The sequence below is a fragment of the Chaetodon auriga genome, chromosome 16 (genome assembly GCF_051107435.1).
Source record: "Chaetodon auriga isolate fChaAug3 chromosome 16, fChaAug3.hap1, whole genome shotgun sequence".
Classification (NCBI taxonomy): Eukaryota; Metazoa; Chordata; class Actinopteri; order Chaetodontiformes; family Chaetodontidae; genus Chaetodon; species Chaetodon auriga.
Genome location: NC_135089.1, coordinates 2382909 through 2402203, shown reverse-complemented (window position 1 = coordinate 2402203; position 19295 = coordinate 2382909). Strand labels below are relative to the sequence as shown.

At 43.5% G+C, this 19295-nt stretch overlaps 1 protein-coding gene across 4 annotated transcripts in view; it reads left to right on the top strand.

Annotated features, from left to right (window-relative positions):
* Positions 1-19295, top strand: part of LOC143334512 (shisa family member 6) — a 70652-nt gene that overhangs the window by 42430 nt on the left and 8927 nt on the right. The window contains exons 6-8 of one of the 4 annotated variants that reach the window (XM_076753336.1): positions 15214-15276; positions 16589-16609; positions 18436-18564. In XM_076753336.1, the coding sequence (XP_076609451.1) occupies positions 15214-15276; positions 16589-16609; positions 18436-18564 (213 nt within the window). Of the gene's footprint in view, positions 1-15213; positions 15277-16588; positions 16610-18435; positions 18595-19295 lie in introns of all 4 variants that reach the window. The other 3 variants (XM_076753334.1, XM_076753337.1, XM_076753335.1) reach the window with 3 other exon arrangements.

The window sequence follows — 19295 nt, the reverse complement described above, 5'->3', positions numbered from 1 at the left end:
AATTATGAATTTGAAATGTTTGTACTCGATTGTTTTAATCTGCCAGGGTGATGATAGGTTTCTAACAGTGTCAGCAGTAACCGAGGTGCCTGCCAGTTCATAATGGAGGCTCATTATTTCACAAACTCCAGATCAGCATTTCTGCGAAGTTGGTGGAGACCTTTTGTAATTAGATTTAAATCTCCTCCTCCTCCTCTGATTATTTGAAGAGCTTCAGTCTTGATGATTTGTCAACCAGATCATTTTAAAGTTAATCTATGACCTCTATCGACCTCTACAACACTAATTACAACATCTCTGGCGGAGCCAGCTGATATAAATATTTTACCAGTGTGGAAGAATGAATTAACTCTGTATTGTTCTGCAGAGATTGAACAAAGGGAAATAAAAAGCATACAAAACACAGATTTTCCACCCGGTTCGCCACATGCTGGGATCGTTCCCTCTCGCTCATTTTCACACATTTCAATAATCAAAGCTAATGCCACGTTTTGAAGAAATCTGTGGGATTCACACGTGAAAATGTAATTTGTGAGCAACAATCATCTGCAGTTTGCCTCCAATCAATTCGAGATCACATGCAAGAAAATCAAGACGTGCTGATTTAACTCAGACGGCACGTCAGATTTTCCCTCACCCACCACCTCATTTTCAAACTCTTGCATATGTGATGTAAGATGCTGCTTCCTTAATGTTATGTTTTCCTTTTTTGGAGCATTTGGACCGATGAGCTTTATCTTTTACACCTGAACGTTCAGTTGAAACTCCTCACTGTCTGTTTCAGTTGAAGTGGTGAATCTTCATGTTGAAGTCACCATCCTGTGGCACTGAACACATGCGCTGGAACTGAGGTTAACATGCTGAATATCACACTGAATTTACACTACATGGCCATAAGTATGTGGACACCTCTAAACTGCACATATGTGATTGTTGCATCATTCAGAAACCATTATAACCATTAACATGCTGCTGTAACAGCCTTCTGTTTCAGGGTCTCCACCAGAGTTTGCTCCCATTCAGACTCTAAGGGGATTAATGAGATCCAGCACTGGTGCTGGGTAATAACTCAGGGTTCCGGTTCATGCCAGAGGTGTTGAAAAGGGGGTGGAGGTCGGCGCTGAGAAGTGCCACAAGAAACTGGAGAAAGCAAATTTCTGTGCAGAGCTGATCTGCTCATGTTGAGACAGGAAAGAGACAAACAGTGCTGCTACAAAGCTGGACAAACCATGTTATCTAAAACATCTCTGCAGCTGCAGCATCAAGATTTCCCATAGATACCCAAACTATGAAAACAGCCCCTGATGAGACGTGTGTAGATGAGGGCTTTTTGCGTGCTTTTTGCCCCATATAGTTTATCTTCATGGCTGAATAAAGCTCACTCATGGCACTTCCCGTCATCAGGGATGCTGGCAGAGATTCATTGCGACCAGGTACTTCTTTATGGTCTGTATAGTTTGTTCTGTGGTGCAGCACATTGCTACCTCCTGTCCAATTTAAAAGCACCGGCTTGCTTATCTTCAGCCCCTGTTTGCAATCCTCGAAAGCTTCTGTTTGGACATCATGTTTCCTTGTCAGCAGCAGCAGCCGACACAGACAGGAGCCAGAATCACTACATGGATTCCAGTCATGCAATGCCCACTAGGATTTCATCTCCAAGCAGTCACAACCCCTGCGAACCCCCAGACTGATGTGTCTGGCACCCGAAATGAACAGAAACAGCAAGAGGTGGAAAAACGAGCCACTCTGAGGGCTTGTTAGTGCATCACTCTGTCTTGTGAGAAGTGCCTGGATGTTGTTTGTTCCCGTAGTCGCAGAGGTGTGTTTTCTAACTCCCCTGCACCCCTCTTCCTTCAGCCTTTTCATCTCTCACTTTTGCAAGGTTCAGTTTTGTTATTTCGTTTTCATCTTTCTGGTCATAAAAGTGCAATTTCCTCTTTTTCTTATAATATATATAAAGTGCTGTCTGTGTGATCGTCAGCGTAATGGCCACAGGTCCATATTTGCGGTAAGCACTCTGAGAATTCTTGCCTCGGTTAATGCAATCTTCAGATTTAATAATGTATTTTAGGTTCAAGTTAAAAAAAACACGCGCACAAAAAGTGAAGCAGCCGCTTCCTGGGTCTAATTAAAGAGTGAGATATGTTTGGTTGGAGGGGAGGAAAGGGGTGAGCGACATGAAAGCAAAGATCAAAATGTGAGTGGTGGCGGCTCACCGGCAGCGGGGGTCTTCAGATGGAAGACAAGAGGTAGCAGGAAGTTCATTTACTCCAACATGTGAGACACTTGAAGGCACAACGCGGCTCCGAGCAAATCAATCTCTCAAATTGTTGTTTGATTCCTCGTCTTCATCTCCGACTGTAAATGAACGCCCTGAGGTCCCCCTGTGTACATCCTGTATACTGAGGGATGCAAATCACATGTAGCTGTTTTCTTTTCTTTCTTTTTCGTGCAGCTTTCGCTAAAATTTCAGGCTTTTTGTGACTGTGTGATACCGGCAGGATGCCTGTTCCCGTGCAGCGATGGCAGGGGCTATCAAGAGCGTTTTTAGGGCTTTGTGAGGCTGAAACTTTGATATTGACTCCACACATCAGGTATTTAAAGTGAAGAAAGAAAGCAGCTTTTCTGCGGTGAGAGGAGTGACAGGAGCAGGTCGTAGTAATGGAACTACAAATGTCATTACAGCAGGAGGTGTAAATGTTATTCACTGCAGCTCAGGAAAACAAGCCTTCGGAGGGATTTGGTCTTTTATCGATTGCATCATTGGAGCAACTGAAAATGGAAATGTTATTGAAACGGTTAAGGTGAACTGCAGTTTGTTTTCATGTTTTTAATTTGTTGGTAAGGCACACAGACACAATCAATGAAGCTGATAAGTTTCAGTGAGATAGCCTAATTACTGGTTTTGGTCTTTTCATGGGATTTGTTGAAGAAGGATCTTAATTTCTCACTTTGGCGTCCTCAGTGATGATACTGAGAGGAGACTGTGACAGACGGCGCTGCCACACCTAAAACCACTGGGTTTTTCTCCTTTCTCATGTCTCTCACTCAATCCCATCAATGTATTTATATAAAAAAAACTGTGTGTAGTGGCTTTTTGAAACGTGTCCTCGTCCGTGTAATTCACAAGCCAAGACCTGATCTCATAGACCAGGTTTGTGTTTGGCTCTTTCTTGCTGTTGCTCATCTTCAGCCCTTTGATGTTGCCTCGGTCAGAAAATGTCTCGCATCCCTGGGAGGGCTGCATCCATCCTCTACTCCCGCCTGTGTTTCTCATTCTCTTTGTTTGGCGGGGTGGGATTTCTTCACCTGTGACCCATGACAGAGCACCTATTCTACCCTTATCAGTTCAGCGACCTCTCCTTTTCTACAGACCAGACGGCTTTTCAAAAGCTCTGACACAAAAGCCCGACAATCACTTCACTGTTTCATACACATTCATTCTCCTTCAGTCCTCTCTTTCATCTCCCTCCTCTCACCTGCTCCGTATCTCCCCTTGTTTCCCTTGCTTCCAAAATCTGAATGGTTGAATCAGAAAGGTTGGGATCAGATAGGAGGCAAAGTGTTTTCTTGATTCCTCATGTATTCCCCAAAACATTTTCTCATCGGCATTCATCCAAATAAATCCTCTTTCCTGTGGTGATAATCTGATTTTGCCTCATCTCTTTTTAGGCTACATGAAACAACACAGCATCATCTTCAACACCCACCTGCCTTAAGTCAATATCATACTTCAAGTAGAAGATCATGTAAAAACAACACAAGTACGTTTCCGAAAAGTTATGGAGAGTAAGTTACCTTTTCACAGCGTGCTTCCCTGCTGTTGTATAATTAGTAATCACTCCTGCAGGCAGGACCATGGGGGGTGCTTTGAGCGCCAGGTAGACAACCAACAACTGTGGACACACAGCGAGTACAAAAAGACCTCCCCGAGAAACAAGTCAATTAACTTGCTTCCTAAAAGGACTGCAGTGTAGTTTTGTGTTATTATGAACTATGTACAAACACTGAGCATGGGGGCTAGAGGCATGTTGGGCCATGTGTAATAGCAGCGTAATGATAGTTAATTGGGAGAAAATCTGGGATGTTTAGGTGCTGAAATCTCAGGTATAACACACTCCTGACTCCTTTGTGGAGCATTGCATCGATGCCATAAACTTGCTCCTATTGTCAGGACCTGGTAGGAGCAGGTTTGGTTGTTACCAGATGTTAAGGATAGTTATTGATACCAATAACTACATTAATATAAATAAAATCAATCTGATTTAATAACAAGGGGGCACCACCCTGAGATCATGGACCAATAACCAAACCATGCATACAGTGTCACAGACGGGGCTGTTTAAAATACCATTTTACATTTATCGGGTGAACAGTGACCCTTGCAACCAGCTGTTAACCACAACACATCTGCACCAATAATCACAAGCAGCTGCTCTTTAAATGTTTAGTAAATTTTATTTAACTTTAGCAGCACTCACCAACAATCAATAATCCTTCAATCAGTAAACATCTATTGTCCAGTTACAACTACAACACAAGCTGCTATAAAACAAGCACTTACACGAAGAAGCATAAAGGCAGTAAGTAAGTGTGTTTCGTGTGAATGTGTGTGTGTGTGTGTGTGTGTGTGTGTGTGTGTGTGTGTGTGTGTGTGTGAGAGAGAGAGAGAGAGAGAGAGAGAGAGAGAGAGAGAGAGAGACCGCAAGCCCTGACAAAGAGATATGAGAGGTCTCTGATAACAAGATGGTGGAGAGCAACATTGAGTTATACTACCACTATCTGCACCTTTAATGTGCATGTGTGTGTGTGTGTGTGTGTGTGTGTGTGAATGCCTGTACAGGCATGTGGGTGAGTGTGTGTGTGGGTTAGCAAAGGAGAGAGAGAGAGAACCAGCAGAAAGTAATGCAAAACATCCCCAAGAAGGAATGTTGCCAAGGCTAATTAAAGTACAAATGTTTGATTAGCAATGATTCTCCTCCTATAGCAACTTCATGTTGCAGTGGAAAGGTGAGGTGGAGCAGGGGTGCATTGATTCCTAGATTCTTGCTATCACGTCTTAGGGATTTCCCTGAATTCTGGTTTGTCTCATCTGATCAGAAACTAGAATTTGGATTCAAACAGGATCTTGCGCTCAGGTGAGATTTGCAAGACTTAACAGAATTTTGGTGTCATTTTTTTGGTCAGAATTTTGGTTGTCCATGCAGGCCTGTCTTTGCCCATCTACATAGTGAGGTCTCACCATTATTATGGATGTGTGTTGATGCAGGGAAATGAAACAGTGGCATATCTCAAAGAGTTCATACGATGATCTGTCTCAAGACGCCATCGGTGTGTGGGGTTACACACAGCTGAAAACAGTGGGTGTGGATGTTTCTTACCCTGCTTTAAAGCTGCAGTTGAAATGATCAACAACATTCATTTTGCCATTACTGAGGCTTAAATCACAAAATGTGGATCCCAGCTGTGACTCTGGTAAACTGAATTTATGTGAATCTTGGCTGCCTAAAAGTCTTGAAAGCAAAGACACTGAAGAAGAATACAAACTAAATAAGACAGTGGTAGGTAGGCCTTGAACAGCATGGGGTGAAGGGGTGACCCCTGGGGGACAGCAGGTGTCCTCGTCCTGTTAGAGAAGTCTTACTGGAATCACTGTGGGGTGACATCAAACCCACTTTATTGGAAGTAAAGAGAAGGTCTTTGCTAGGACAGCGTCTGTGTGACCCTCTTGTTTTCAGATGTTTAGTCCCAGTACATGTTGCTGCTGCAGTCAGAACTATAGCTGGTCCTCTGACAGACGATAGCAATGGTCAAAACAGCATTTATTTTCCTGACATGCAAGTATGTGATGTTGTCATGTTTTTGGGAGGAACTTGTGGTGAAAGGTTTAGGAAATGAAGAAATGTTGTTAAAGTATCTGACAAATCCAAAAGACGTTGATATTGAGAGTATGGACTACATGTTTCATTTACCAAAATATCTGATCTCGCTCTCGCTGGCAGAAAATGTCCACCGTGACTTAAATCACAAAACACAGCGAGCGAATCACCATTTAACCAACTAAACCATCTTCCCCCAACATTAAACAAAGTGTTCAGTTGCCTGAACTGAACCACAGCCAGGACTCAGGATGTGAACCCTGGTCTCTGGTGATGACTATGCTGGTAAACACATCATGAGCAGGAAAGCAATTTAGTAAAACAAATGTAATTTCTAGGAGACTGTGTTGCACCGTGACATGTGGCGCTTCTTGAAAGGTTGTGGCGTCACACCACTTGAAGCATGCAGTGTGAGTGAAAGTGTGTCAGGATTATTACAGTATGTCAAAGGAAACGGAGGCTCGGTCTGACCTGGGGCCAAACCGCCGACCACACACCTTTTGGCAAACACGTCACACCTGCAGCCCACCAGCAAGAGTCAGACACGTTACGGGTTCAAAAGAAGCCAGAGGCTCTTTGGGCTTGAAGCCAAAGTTTTAATGAGCAGTCAGACGGCGTACCTGTTGAGGCGCAACCTGACTGCAGGGCATGTTTGACACGAGGCTACACAGGGTGAGCAAATGTTCTTAACACCTTCACCCAGGGGCTCCAGGCAGCGCCAATAAAAATTAAAAAGCACAGCAGGTAGAAGGAACAGAAACTTGATTATATCTTCAATTTATGAATACACAATCAAGATATTGTTGCTAGTTGTTATGAAAATTGGATTTGTGGCATCTATTTAAAAAGGTCCTCCTGTTTTAAAACCATTTGGGTTTGTCTTGACATTTCCAAAAGTCCCACTGTGCGCAAATTTTAACGAGAGCTGGCATTATCACCGGAGTGCTCATTTGAGATTCTTATGAGGGCGGTCGATATTCTGGATGACAGCACCTAATCAATTAGGCCCGCGGCCTCTCAGACAGTGTGCGGTGCTGCTGTTGCTTCGTCTCTGCTGCTGGGAAAAACAGATCTTCCTCCATCTCTTTATGAAGCCGTATTAATCATAAGTCTCCTAATAAACACCATTAGACGAATGCAATAGTTGCGTCTCTCAACACGTAGCGGCTCACAGTGTTCAGCCATCGTTAATTAGCATCATCATCCCCAATTGTTTACTTGTCGCGAATGATCATTTAATTAAGTAACTTCAGATGGAGGAGCCAAATATTATGGATAGATTATAATAAGATCAGTGGCAAAACGGCTCCTGCAGCGGCTTAAGGAAGCTTAACTCTGTAGGACAAGTATCAATCACATTTATATGTAAATAGATGCAATTATCTGTTGTAATCATCACACATTACTCATGAGGCAGGAGAGAGAAGGGCGCTTGTTGCTTTAATTCTGTGAAAGTGGCAGAAGTGTGAAGGAGACAAAGCCACTCAAAGACATGCAGCACTGAGCCAAGAAATGCTCCACTGACGGAAACGGCTGTAAAATAACACCCACGTTCTCAAAGGCGTCCTGATAAAAGATTCTCTGAGCAGCACTAAAAGGCGAGGCACTGATGCTATTTCTTTTTTGTTTGCTCTCTGGGAACACCAAGGTTACGTTCGCTGGATTTACAAAGAAAAATCTTCATGTTAATCACAGTTAAACAAACTCTTTGCAGTTTCCAGTATTTTCTCATCCATTCATGTCTCTAATTTCTCACACTGCCAAAAAAAAAAAGAAGATCTTTTCAAGTCTTTTTGTCTGTAATTTGAAGTATTTTTTCTTAAAACAAGTGAAAATGTCTGCTAGTCAGCAGACATGCATGTTACGTTCTGTGATTTTAAGGCTGATATTTTATAGTATATCTTATTTGTTTTGGTTTCATGCGCAAATAAATTCATTTACGTATTAAGACAAAGAGAATTCTCTGTCTGACAAGGCATTTTAGACCATGATGTAGGGAGAGAAAGTTACATACAACCGAAAGCTGCACTAATCAATATTTTTCTATCAACAATAAAATCCGTCACTCGTGGTGATGAATCCGAAGAGAATAATCACTAAACGCTGCAGCTCCTCTCAGCTCTACCGAGCATTTTAGCATCTTTCAGCTCATTGTGTTGGTTTTTATTCTCACTGCTGTCCGTCAGACAGCAAACACAGTGAGACACTCAGTGTGACTTGGTGGAGACCAAAAACAGAGCTAAAAGGAATGAATGTTGGACACCATCCAGACACTGGAGGTATTTATTCATTATGTTGTCCTGAAACGAGTTCCTGGAATCAGAAACTCGCCCAAAACGCACAAACCACAAAAGCCCTCATCTGTGGATAAAATGGAGGTTTTTCAGAGTGTATATTTCAAAAACATCCTTGTTTTCTTTCCTTGCCCTCCACGCTCATTTATGGCTGCCCGTTTGGCCTGCAGGCTGCGGACAGCTCCACAGTTTGTCTGCAGGAATTTTGTGTTTTTGTTAAGAAGTCACAAGGTCAGCCTGAGGGGGAAAAACAACCGTCTGTGCCTTCTCTTGACTGGAAAAAGCATGTCAGGAGCGCACAATGTGCCCAGGAGCTGCGACACACAATCCCTAATCGATGAAGGAGAAATGAAGATCCTCGGCCCCGGGGGCACCTGGTGGGAAGTCGTCATGTGTAATGCCGAGCCGGTCGCCTCGTTTCTCCTGTCTCTGTTCCTTTTGGAGGGGAGGGAGGGCTGCCTGAGCCACACAATACACACTGATCTGTCAGAGTCATAGCTGGGACTCAAAGAACTGGTGACAGACACACAAACAGGAACTCTTGAAGTGGAAACAACCTCCACTTCTGTGGTGTTGGAGTGCACGTGGGAAGCTAAACGAGGACTTTTCTTCAGTCATTTGTTCAGGGTGAACTTCGAGTTCACTGTGAATTTTACATGAAGCACGACTGCACATCGTGTCTGATCAACGTGTGAACTGGCGTGAACTCAAATTAGCCACATCTCAACTGGAACGCCTCCCCAAACTGAAGTGAAAGACGTAAACTTTTAGAATTAGCATTCTGTGCACTCTTTGTTAAATGCCAACAAGCATCCGAGCTCGGCTCATAATTGCAAAGTCATTAAAAGATCTCAGTGGTAATTTTCCAGTGCGTGGTGTCCTCACAAACACTTCCTTTTCTCCTTTATTTAATCTTTTTATCATCCTGCTTATCAACAGTTCCTTTGTGCCAAACTACCAATGCAATTACGGGAAAACACGGAATGTAATTCTGGAAAATAACTTAGAGGATAATTCATTTTTGGAAGACTCTGCTGCCTTTCCTTCACACCAAACATGATAAGAAAGTTTGAGAATGCTTGGTTTGTCTTCACTTAATTGCTTCTGCCATACACTCTCTTGTGTTTGTGCCATGAGTCTTATTAAATTCTGCTTTTCAGCTTTGAAGCATCAACGTTTCATCATGAAACTCTTCTGCAGATGTTCTCCGAGTACAAGAAGAACTGATGCAAACTAAAAACTACTTTAAGTCTTTGTCGTATGAGTTCAACAAACAGTTTTAATTTGTCACATAGCTTAAAAGAAGTTTGATGCACTTATGGCCATAAGTATGTGGACGGTAATGAACACTCCACTGAGCATGAATCTGATGAGCCTCCACGCTTCTGGTTTTAGGTTTTCCATCTGATGTTTGGGATTTGTTCCCATTCAGCCACAAAAAAAAAAACACTTCCTGCTTTATTTCAATACATTTCCAGCTCCCGAAGCAACATGCTGGCACAGACTTGACTTTAATGGGGTGTTGTTTTTGGTGTGAATGCCCCTGAAAGCCTGGCAGACGGTCAGTGTTCCAGGGTAGTGGATGGGCTCTGCCTCAGCCGGTCGAGTTCTTACTGGGAACAGTATTTCTTTAAGGACCTGGCTTGGTGCACGGGGACATTGTGTTTGTCCTTTTCCCATTTCAACATGTCAAACTGTTGCCACAAACCTGGAAGCACATTGTATGTTGCAGCATTAAGATTTAAGCCATGACCCTAAACGTTTGCCTTGTGGAGTAAACCAGGATGGCTGAAATTCATGTATGTTTCACGTTAGATTTAGATTTCTGTCACAGCGCAGGTTTTCCTCTCGACACCCAGACATCATTCAGCCTCAGTTCTCCTCTTGGATCCCTCAGTTTCCTCTGCTTTCTGCCTCTTTCTTCATGGAGTCCTATATTCCACGGCAAGGATAACGGCAGCTTTGTGTGATGTTACTTCTGACATATCGAAGAAGACATCAGATAAATCTGTGCTTATCCTTGTTAGTAATTCACAGACTCCGAGGAGCCCCGCCGTCGGTCCAGCCGGTGACGCTGGGTGGTGTGGACCGAAAATGTGAGAAGATGCTTTTCCAGCTGTAACATAAGCAGAAAGAGCGACTGTTCCACTGCTGCAGCTCGTCAGATGGAAAATTGATTGGTCGCCAGCAGGGATGGTACCCAGTTTTTACAAGAGGAAGATGAGGTTCGTTTGTAGAGTTAGGATTCATTCATGTGCAGAAAGAAATACCATAACTGAGCTGAGTGCACAAAGTGGAAAATGCTACTGGGAAAGTGTGAATTTTTTAAATACCCAGTACACTGAGAAGTGCCATTAAGAGGCTCAGCTGTGTTTTATTGAAGAAAGACGCAGATGTGGCGTCAACAAGAAGAAGGCAACAGGTCATTTTCTTTTTCTGGATCTACAGAACTTTTGCATGAATGTGTTGAAGAACCTGGATTTCTCAGATGTGTTATTCACAGGAAAACCCAAAAACAGACAGTTTCCCAGTTATTATTAGAAAGTACAGTATACAATATGAGTATGGCTGATTGTTCACGAGCAGCAGACCACTGGAGCATCTGAAACAAACACACCGACCTGCTGTAACCTGAAGATCCACAGAAACACCACACTGACTGAGCGCTCGTCATTGCACGTTAATCTGTTCACATTTGCCTGATCTCGTTCATTCCGGTGGGAGCTCAAAATCAAATGCATGCCGGGAACTTTAATTTCCTGGCTTGTTACTCTCTGGAGCTCCTCGAATCGGGGCCCATTTGTTCAGATAGGTCTGTTCATTTCGCGGTAATGATGATGAACTGCGGCAGATTTAACCTGTCCATTCGTCAGATAACGATGTCATTTCCTCAGATCGTCAGATTGTAAATTGTTTTGATGGTACCGTACCTTCAGATTTTGGTATTTCAGTTGGCCTATCGCAGCTCCGTTTACACCCTGAGTAGCTTTAAGGTGGAGACACTTGAAATGGCAGCAAGCTCTCGTCTTCTCTCTCTTGCTTTCCCTCGATGTCACTCGACCACTCCCTCTCACGCATGCATATATGCACAAGGGCAAAACGAGGTGATCTGTCCCACCAGCTCCACATGGCGCTTCACACTCTGCCAGCATAATGACATAGCATGGGCTCTCTCTGTCGCCAGCGTCTGTCCGTCAGCTTCCCCAGAGCGAGGCGTTTAAAATGGATCTGGGTCACAGTGGGATCCCCTCTGTCCACCCGCTGGAACCTGGAAGCACTCGATTCATTTGTGACAGAGCTGCAGCCAATCCATGTGACACACTTTACTGTCGGTGAGAGCTGCTGCATTATGTATTAACACTTAGCAGGTATGTTATCCTCCATATACTTCACATAGTGCCGAGCTCTGTGTCAGCTGGATGTCAACGGCTCAGTGTGAATGATGAAACTGGTATCTGGAAAAAGAGGAATAATTCCCCTGACGTTTGCTCCACTGTCAGAGAGTTCTGGTTTTACAGCACGAGCAACAGTTTAAAGCTCCAACATCTGCTGCTGTAAAGAAAATCAGGGACTTTAGCTCCTTGTAGCACTTTAATAACATATTTTACACATCTACATATATCACAAAAATGTAAGCCTGGAGATATTCTGTATTTGTCCTAACAAATCTCATGAAAAGACCAAAACCAACACTGGATATATCAGCTAACAAGCCTGATAGACCTCCTTCCTCTGTGCCATAGAGCTCCATCATTGTCCAAAAACTATGAAAAACACACACTGTTGCTCCGGCTGACATGTTCCCTCATTACCATGAACACACACACACCATCCCTCACTACAGCACCAAATGTGGATTCATCCACCGCTGAAAATAGTCCCCAACAAATGATCCATTTCCTCCTGTTAGAGTAACATTTGTATCGTGATGTAGCTCTGTTTTTGTTGTTGTTGTTGTTGTTGTTTTGGTTTTTTTTTTTTTTGGGGGGGGGGTAAACGATGTGCTTCAAACTATGTGCTAACTGTTCAGTGAAGACCCTATATGGCTCATTACAATGATGCCCCTGTGCACAAAGCCAGACACATAGAGAAAAGGTCAGATGAATCCAGCGTTGCATGTCGTACCTGTACACCTTATGACCCGACATCAGAGCTGGACCTCACTGATGCTGTTGCGGCTGAATGGAAGCAAAACCCTGCAGCAGGTTCAGCATCTTAGCCTGAAACCAGAAGAGTGGAGCCTGTTATATGAGCAGATTGGGTGTAAGGTCCTGGTGTCCACATACTTTTTTATAGCCTGTATGTTCTGTGATTTTACATATCATTTAAGTTCATTTACACATGTTCTGTCAGGTTAGCTGCACACGTTGTAGAAGCTGCACATGCAGAGTGACAAACACTGGAAAGAGACTCCATCCAGATTGTGGTAGCTGTGACGTCGCATGATGTTTTTGTGATTTGGTGAAATTTTCCTGTTATAACAGAGAAATATGAGCGTGGGATATTTTCCAAACATGCATCTCCTGACACTCATTACCCTGATCTTGGGTTCCTCTCAGTAGTTCAGATCATCGCAGCACAGATTCACGTTTTCAGGCGTCTTGCTGCAGTTTCTTTGGTTCCTCTTGAGTTGGGGTGACGCTGTTCTGCGCTGACCAAACTAAACTGAAGCAGAAAACACTCCAGCTAAGAAATAACTGTCTTTAGTGTGAATGTGTTCTCTCTGACTGCTTTGTGTTGTGTGATTGCTCACTTTCTGGGGCTGATTCATGCTTCGTTCCATCATCGAGTGCTGGGACCAGACTCCTCGGTGAAATTTACCCTTCACATAAAAAAAACAGTATATTTCGTCTTTTTGCAATGTGTGCTCGGTTTAGCATCAAAGTGGCTGCAAACATGAGCCATAACAGTCAGATATCTCTCATAAAGGGGATAATTGGATCACGGGAATGCAAACCCTGAACCAGAGATTACCTCCATGAAAAAGCATCCACGCAGGGTGATAAACTTTTGAACCTTGGTTAAACACTTGTGCTACATTTTAATGTGTGAAATTTATGAGGCAGTTGGTTTCTGGGCTGTGGAGGGAGAAAAAACTGTTTTCACAATTACACAGATAGTAAAAGGTTGTTATTTATTTGGTGCAAAACTGCTTTCATTTCAAGTTCATGGCAGGGTAATTTAGCTGAGCTTTCTGTAGCTGTTATAATTGGTCCCTTGATCAAACCTGTGTGATTGGAAAGCAGAGTACAGCTGCAGGGAGAACGGACCGAATAACACTTGTTTTCTAATCATGGCACACAGCTACTTAAAAGCATTTAACTGGAGTCTTTACGTTTCTTGTTTTTGTGAACTGAATATCAATTTCACTTGAGATTAACAAGAAATTCCAGCACAGCATTTAAATCTGAGAGATTAATCTTTATACTGGCTTAGAGCTTAGCAACAGTGGAATAACATTTGTCAGAAATGTCACATCCACCCGCTGGGAAGGCATCATGATTGAAATACAGACACTGATCTTTAACGAAAGCAGAACACAACCCCCCTGTTGTCGGTTCAAAGCTTTCTAACGCTCGTATATGTAGTTTTAAGCTATCAGAGCTGTGTTTGTATTGTCTTAAGCACTCTCACAGGATGATAGATGAACATATTTAAATGCAAATAAGGTACAACTATCACATATTCATGTTTTGTATGCTCTGCTGTTCAAAAACACCAGACGTAATTGAATAAAAGCAATATTTTCACTCTCTGAAATTATATGAACTCCCGTTGCTGCTCGGTGATGGAGCTCTCAGATGATGCCGCTTTGTTCTTTAACCACTCCAACAACACATAACAATATTAGTGCAACATCAAACGACTCACTCAGAGCAAAGATGGATCACCACGAGGTGTAGCTGCTTCCATGTTCCCGTGTAAAGAGGCTGTAATCAATCATTTTGGCAAAGCAGTGGTACGCTGTGGATTCCGTCAAATGGAAGAAACACTCACAGTCCCACAACTGAGCCGTGACAGTTTACCGCTCGTCTGAGACACACCGAACAAATCAAAGCTCCCATATCAGGGGAAACAGCAAACACGGAGTGGACAGGATGGAAAAGCTGACTTATACTTGAGTTTTGCTTGTGTGGAGCTCACACAGGAACTATCTTTAAAGGTGGGGTTAGTCATTCTGGAGAAAGATTGATGTTTGAGCTCAACAGCCAAACAAATACACCCCTCTCCCTCCAGTGATCTTCAGAAGCTGCATCCTTTAAATTCGTGGGCATGCAGCTAACATGCAGAGAGGGCGAGAGGGCGGCACACCAGCTCCAGACCCGCACGCTACCAGAGCTAACATCACAACAACAGCATACCTCAGTAAACTACATGCAAATCACAAATTTTACATGTGAAAAACGCTGGCAAATGGCTTGCAACGCTCGGAGGTCTCACCGGCACGAACGCCTCCTGTTGTGTGAATTTGACAGCAAGTGTATTGGATTAGAATGACTCAACCACCTTTAAAAAGGGTCCAGATCCCAAAACACAGTCTTACCCAATTGCCCAGGATGACACAGCACCAGGTTATTTATTTCACACTTTACCTGCGTCTGTGAAGATTCTCATTCATCCAAGTTCTAACTGACTGGTGGGGAGTCCCCGGCATTTATCCTCTTGCAGGATCATTGATTCACCCGGCTATCATGTGAGTTGTTAGGGTCGCATGAGTCATGGCACCTGTCAGTTAGAACTGAAGAAGCCTCTTGGATGAGAGGCGAAACTTCTTCTAGGACCACCAAGCTGTTGCCTTTGAAAAGCACTTCCAATTACGTGCCTACACATGGTCAAACTGTTGAATCGTGTATTGAACGAGTAGACTTCTGGGGTGTTCGAATCTCAAAGATAGGTGGTGTGGCCAGATACCACAAAGGTCAATAAGTTTGTGTTGATTTCACTGAATGCTGAGCACTAAGCAGAGTCTGATGACATGTCTGAGTTTCTTCTTGAAGTCACTTGAACCTGTCATTAACTCTGTGTTCTTTTTACAATAGGAAACCACCACCATGACTACCAGCACAGCCACCTGGATCTCACCATGCTCACACCTAAGATGGGTAAGAAAACACAGTAATTTAGCCCTTAAAGGTCCAGTGTGGAGGATTTAGGGGGATCTATTGACAGAGAGGGCATATAGCATTCGCAATTACCGTTTCGTCAGAGTTTAATCACCTGAAAATAAGAATTGTTGTGTTCTAATTAGATTAGAATGACCTCTTTATATCTACAGAGGGAGCTCGCCCTATTGCACCGCCATGTTTCTACAGCAGTCCAGAACAGACAAACCAATCATTGGGTCTAGAGAGGGACTTTTTTTTACATTGACGTGAAGGCCAGAGAGGGAGGATGAGGAGAAAGATATTCATCTGGTTGCAATCTGCAAGCTCGCTGCATTAAATCCTACACAGTGGACCTTTAACATGAGGTGTGACGTGATGCAAAAAGTGCCTGTGATGAAAACACACATGGACTGCATGCCAGAAAAACAACAAAATCTCACCTCTCTGCATCTTTTCAATGTTAAAATCGAAGTCACTCTTATTTAAACAAGACAATTGACCTGACTTGACTTTCCAAAACGATGTGCTTTATTATCTTTCTCTAAATGAAAGTAAGCCAAACAATCCTTGTGATAGCCTATTTCATTTCCAAGGACAAAACTATATCTTTCAGAGGGAAATTAAAATCTGAGGAACCGATAACGAAGTCCTCGGAGAAAAATGAAAAGCAAAAAGTGTATGATAATCAAAAGATCATCTGAGCAGTTTGCTGAAGTTATTGAAAGCTCAATTACTGTTACTGCATCCCATCTATTTCTCTAAATGTAATTTTCTGTGAAAGGAGAGCAGCTTTGAGTGTGGAATTACTGAATGCTCCTGCGTCTGTAATGAAATGAAACACTGTGATTAAAGAGGGAATTACTAACTTTATACAAAAAAACACCCTCTGTGATTCTAAAAACTGCCGAGGTCGATGTTTTGTGTCAGCATTTGCAACTTAAAGCTAAGAGATCGTCATTGAGTCATTGTACAAACTTTTCCAGCGTTAATGGAGTGCCGCGGTCCACGTTCTGCCCGTGCTCGTCTGCCTCTTAAACAGGACGGCCTTTTCACCGGGAAAATGGGTTTCAAAAGTACTTTCAGCACCAGAAAAGCTCTTCAAACAACGCTTTGGAAGTCTATTTAGCTTCCGACGAGGGTCATGGCTGTTTTGCATAATTCGAGAGTTTCCAGTTTGGACTTTGTGTTAACACTCGGCAGCATTTTTGCAGTATTGGCTTTGAACAACCTCCAGTAAGGGAGGTTTGGTTGAAACGCACTGTGCACATTGATTGTTATTGATCCTTTCTTTCTCACTTGGATTTGTTAGCCCACAGACAAATGAGATATGGTAAGTAATACACATACACATGGTGCTTATGTGTATTTTTTCCCACCTTTTCTTCCACATATATCACGTAGAGATCAAGTTTTTTTACCTGCACACTGGGGGTCATTTCTTATTCTCCTTTTTCTTGCTTGTGTATTTTTTGCAGTCTCAAAACTTCACGCCGCTGCATTACGATCCATGACCTTTAGTCCAATCGTAAAATCTGTTCTTCACATATTATTTTTCCTATTTCACTTCACCTAACCGACTCTATCTTCCCCACACACATGCCGACACACCCTTTCCAACTCAGTGAATGTCTCCCCTCTACACCATATGTTCCTTGGTGTTGTGTGTCCCTGTCCTCCTTGCTGCAGTAGTTGCCCCGTGCTATTTTTAAATCCAGCACCAGAGTCCCTGCCCGTATCCCAGCCCTCCCCACCCGCTGCGCCTCCTGACCCATGACTGGGCGTCCCAAATACTGAAGCCACAGGAGCTCCACGCAGTGCAGGGAGCCTTAATGGTGCCACACATATCACTGATACCAGAAAATAAACCGCTGAAGGTATTTGTCACAGCCGCTTCGATGATGTTAACAGATGTGCAGTTTGCGATGATGCTACACGTCTCAATATTCAGTAAACCATAACCTTGAAATGCCCGGAGGGACGGTCACCAGACTCGCCTAAAAACACACTTTGTTCAGGTGTTTCTGGAAAGTTTCTGCCTCCTTCATCAGTTCATCCCAGCATGAGTTAAACACTTAACTCAAAGGTCAATAGAATACCTAAAAAACACACCTGTAATAATATAAGCAACATAACTGGACCCCAGGGTTGTTGACGTGGCTCAATGCTGATGCCTCACTGACGCCTCCTGGTGGTTGTTCATGCAAACAGCTGCTGTCCCTAAAAGCGTGTTCGGACTGACGCCAAATTTTGAGGCAGAAACAGAGCACCAGAACTCAACTGGACACGGATTTAACGGAAATTCATACCAGTAGGTTATTAAAGACAACCGCTACGTTAACGTCTCCAAGTGACACCTGTGGACATTTTCTCATGTCAAAGCCAAAAAGCATGTTCCAACCTTGACTGTGAACTTAATGTGCAGTAAAGTTGCTAACAAAGTCAGCGTGAGGACACAACAGGGCGTGAACAGATGGGGATGTGACTTAGTCAGCAGAAATTTAGGGGGAAGACATCCTCACACTAGTTGGACTCCTTAAAACTTTCGACTTGGCACAAATTCAGTTAAATGACTCAGAAAATGACTTTTATAAATGTACATGAGGGGACAGGAGGTCAACATCAGATCTGTGAGGAGCGATGAAGAGGCTGCAACCTTCCTCACAATAATACATGAAACAAACATCAATACACGCCCATCATGTTTCCTGCCTTGAATGACGTCATCTCACGGTGTCCTCTTCTTTAATGCTTTGACGGCACCGACTGGAAAATTAACCACATTCACGTTTCACATTTTCTACTAGCTTGGTAAGAGTTCTCTTCACATTTGGTCACCTTTAGAGGTAAATGCTGACGATGTAAAGTGGCTCCCTGCCTGCAGCCGTGCCTTTTTAAACACACTACTGTCCAGTCTGAAACAAATACAGTCAAACTGTCGTGCATCTTCACGCCTTTTTAGCCATTGTTTCCCAAAACCCAAAGACCTCCAGCGCCTCCACCAGAGTGTCACCTGAAGTCTTCCTCAGTCCACACTTGTCACTACATCACATCTGCCTCCCCCTCTCTCCTCCAGTAAAGACTCCCAGTGTATAACCCATCTTTTTGACTGACTGTACACTGACTGCAGCGCACCGCTTCCTCCCCTGTCCCCTGTAGAGAGACCCCAGCGGATGAACAACATCCTGACCTCAGCCACGGAGCCCTATGACCTGTCCCTCTCCAGATCCTTCCAGAACCTCAGCCATCTGCCGCCCTCCTACGAGCTGGCCCTCAAGTCTGACTTAAGTAAATACTCCTCTTCCCTCCACAGATTAAGTAGGTGGTCCTTCATTCGTCCTTCGTCGCCGTGTCCTGCCTGATGCACTAAAAAAAGACGGGGAATGACGTCACCCTCGTGCCCCGTGCATTAAAGGGTCGCCGCATTCGCCACGTCTGGCCTGATGAAACATCTGAATGTCCATTACAGAGACATGCATCATGATAAGTATCTCCAGATGTTTGGTGGCTCATCATGCAGATCGTCCTCTCGCTTTTTCACCTTTTTAGGGAAATAAACTTCTTAAAATGCATGGCAACGCGCTGGAGCCTCCATACTCATTCCCATCGACTCATCTATCGGCCCATCGACTGACATCTAATTGGCGTGTAATTTGGCTCCAGCTGCAGCCCATGTCATGTTGCTAATGTCTCTTAATGACATATTAAGAGCAGGGTTTTCTTTTTTCAGCTGAACGGCTTCTGTACACCAACAAGATGGCGCTTTAATATCCCAGCAATGCTACAGTTCATTATCTTCGCTGTGACATTTTCAGCTCGATGATGACGTGGATGCATGCCTCCTATGCTTTGGATTAGCTGCACGTGTCCTGTGTTCATTCAGATTTCCTTTTATTGATTTATCCTTTATTACACCGGAGAGTCTCTTGAGATCTTTACATTTTAATGTATTATAGTAACAACCACACTGTGGGGACACTGGGGACGCTCCACGTATGTTGGAGAAAGCATTTTATGGA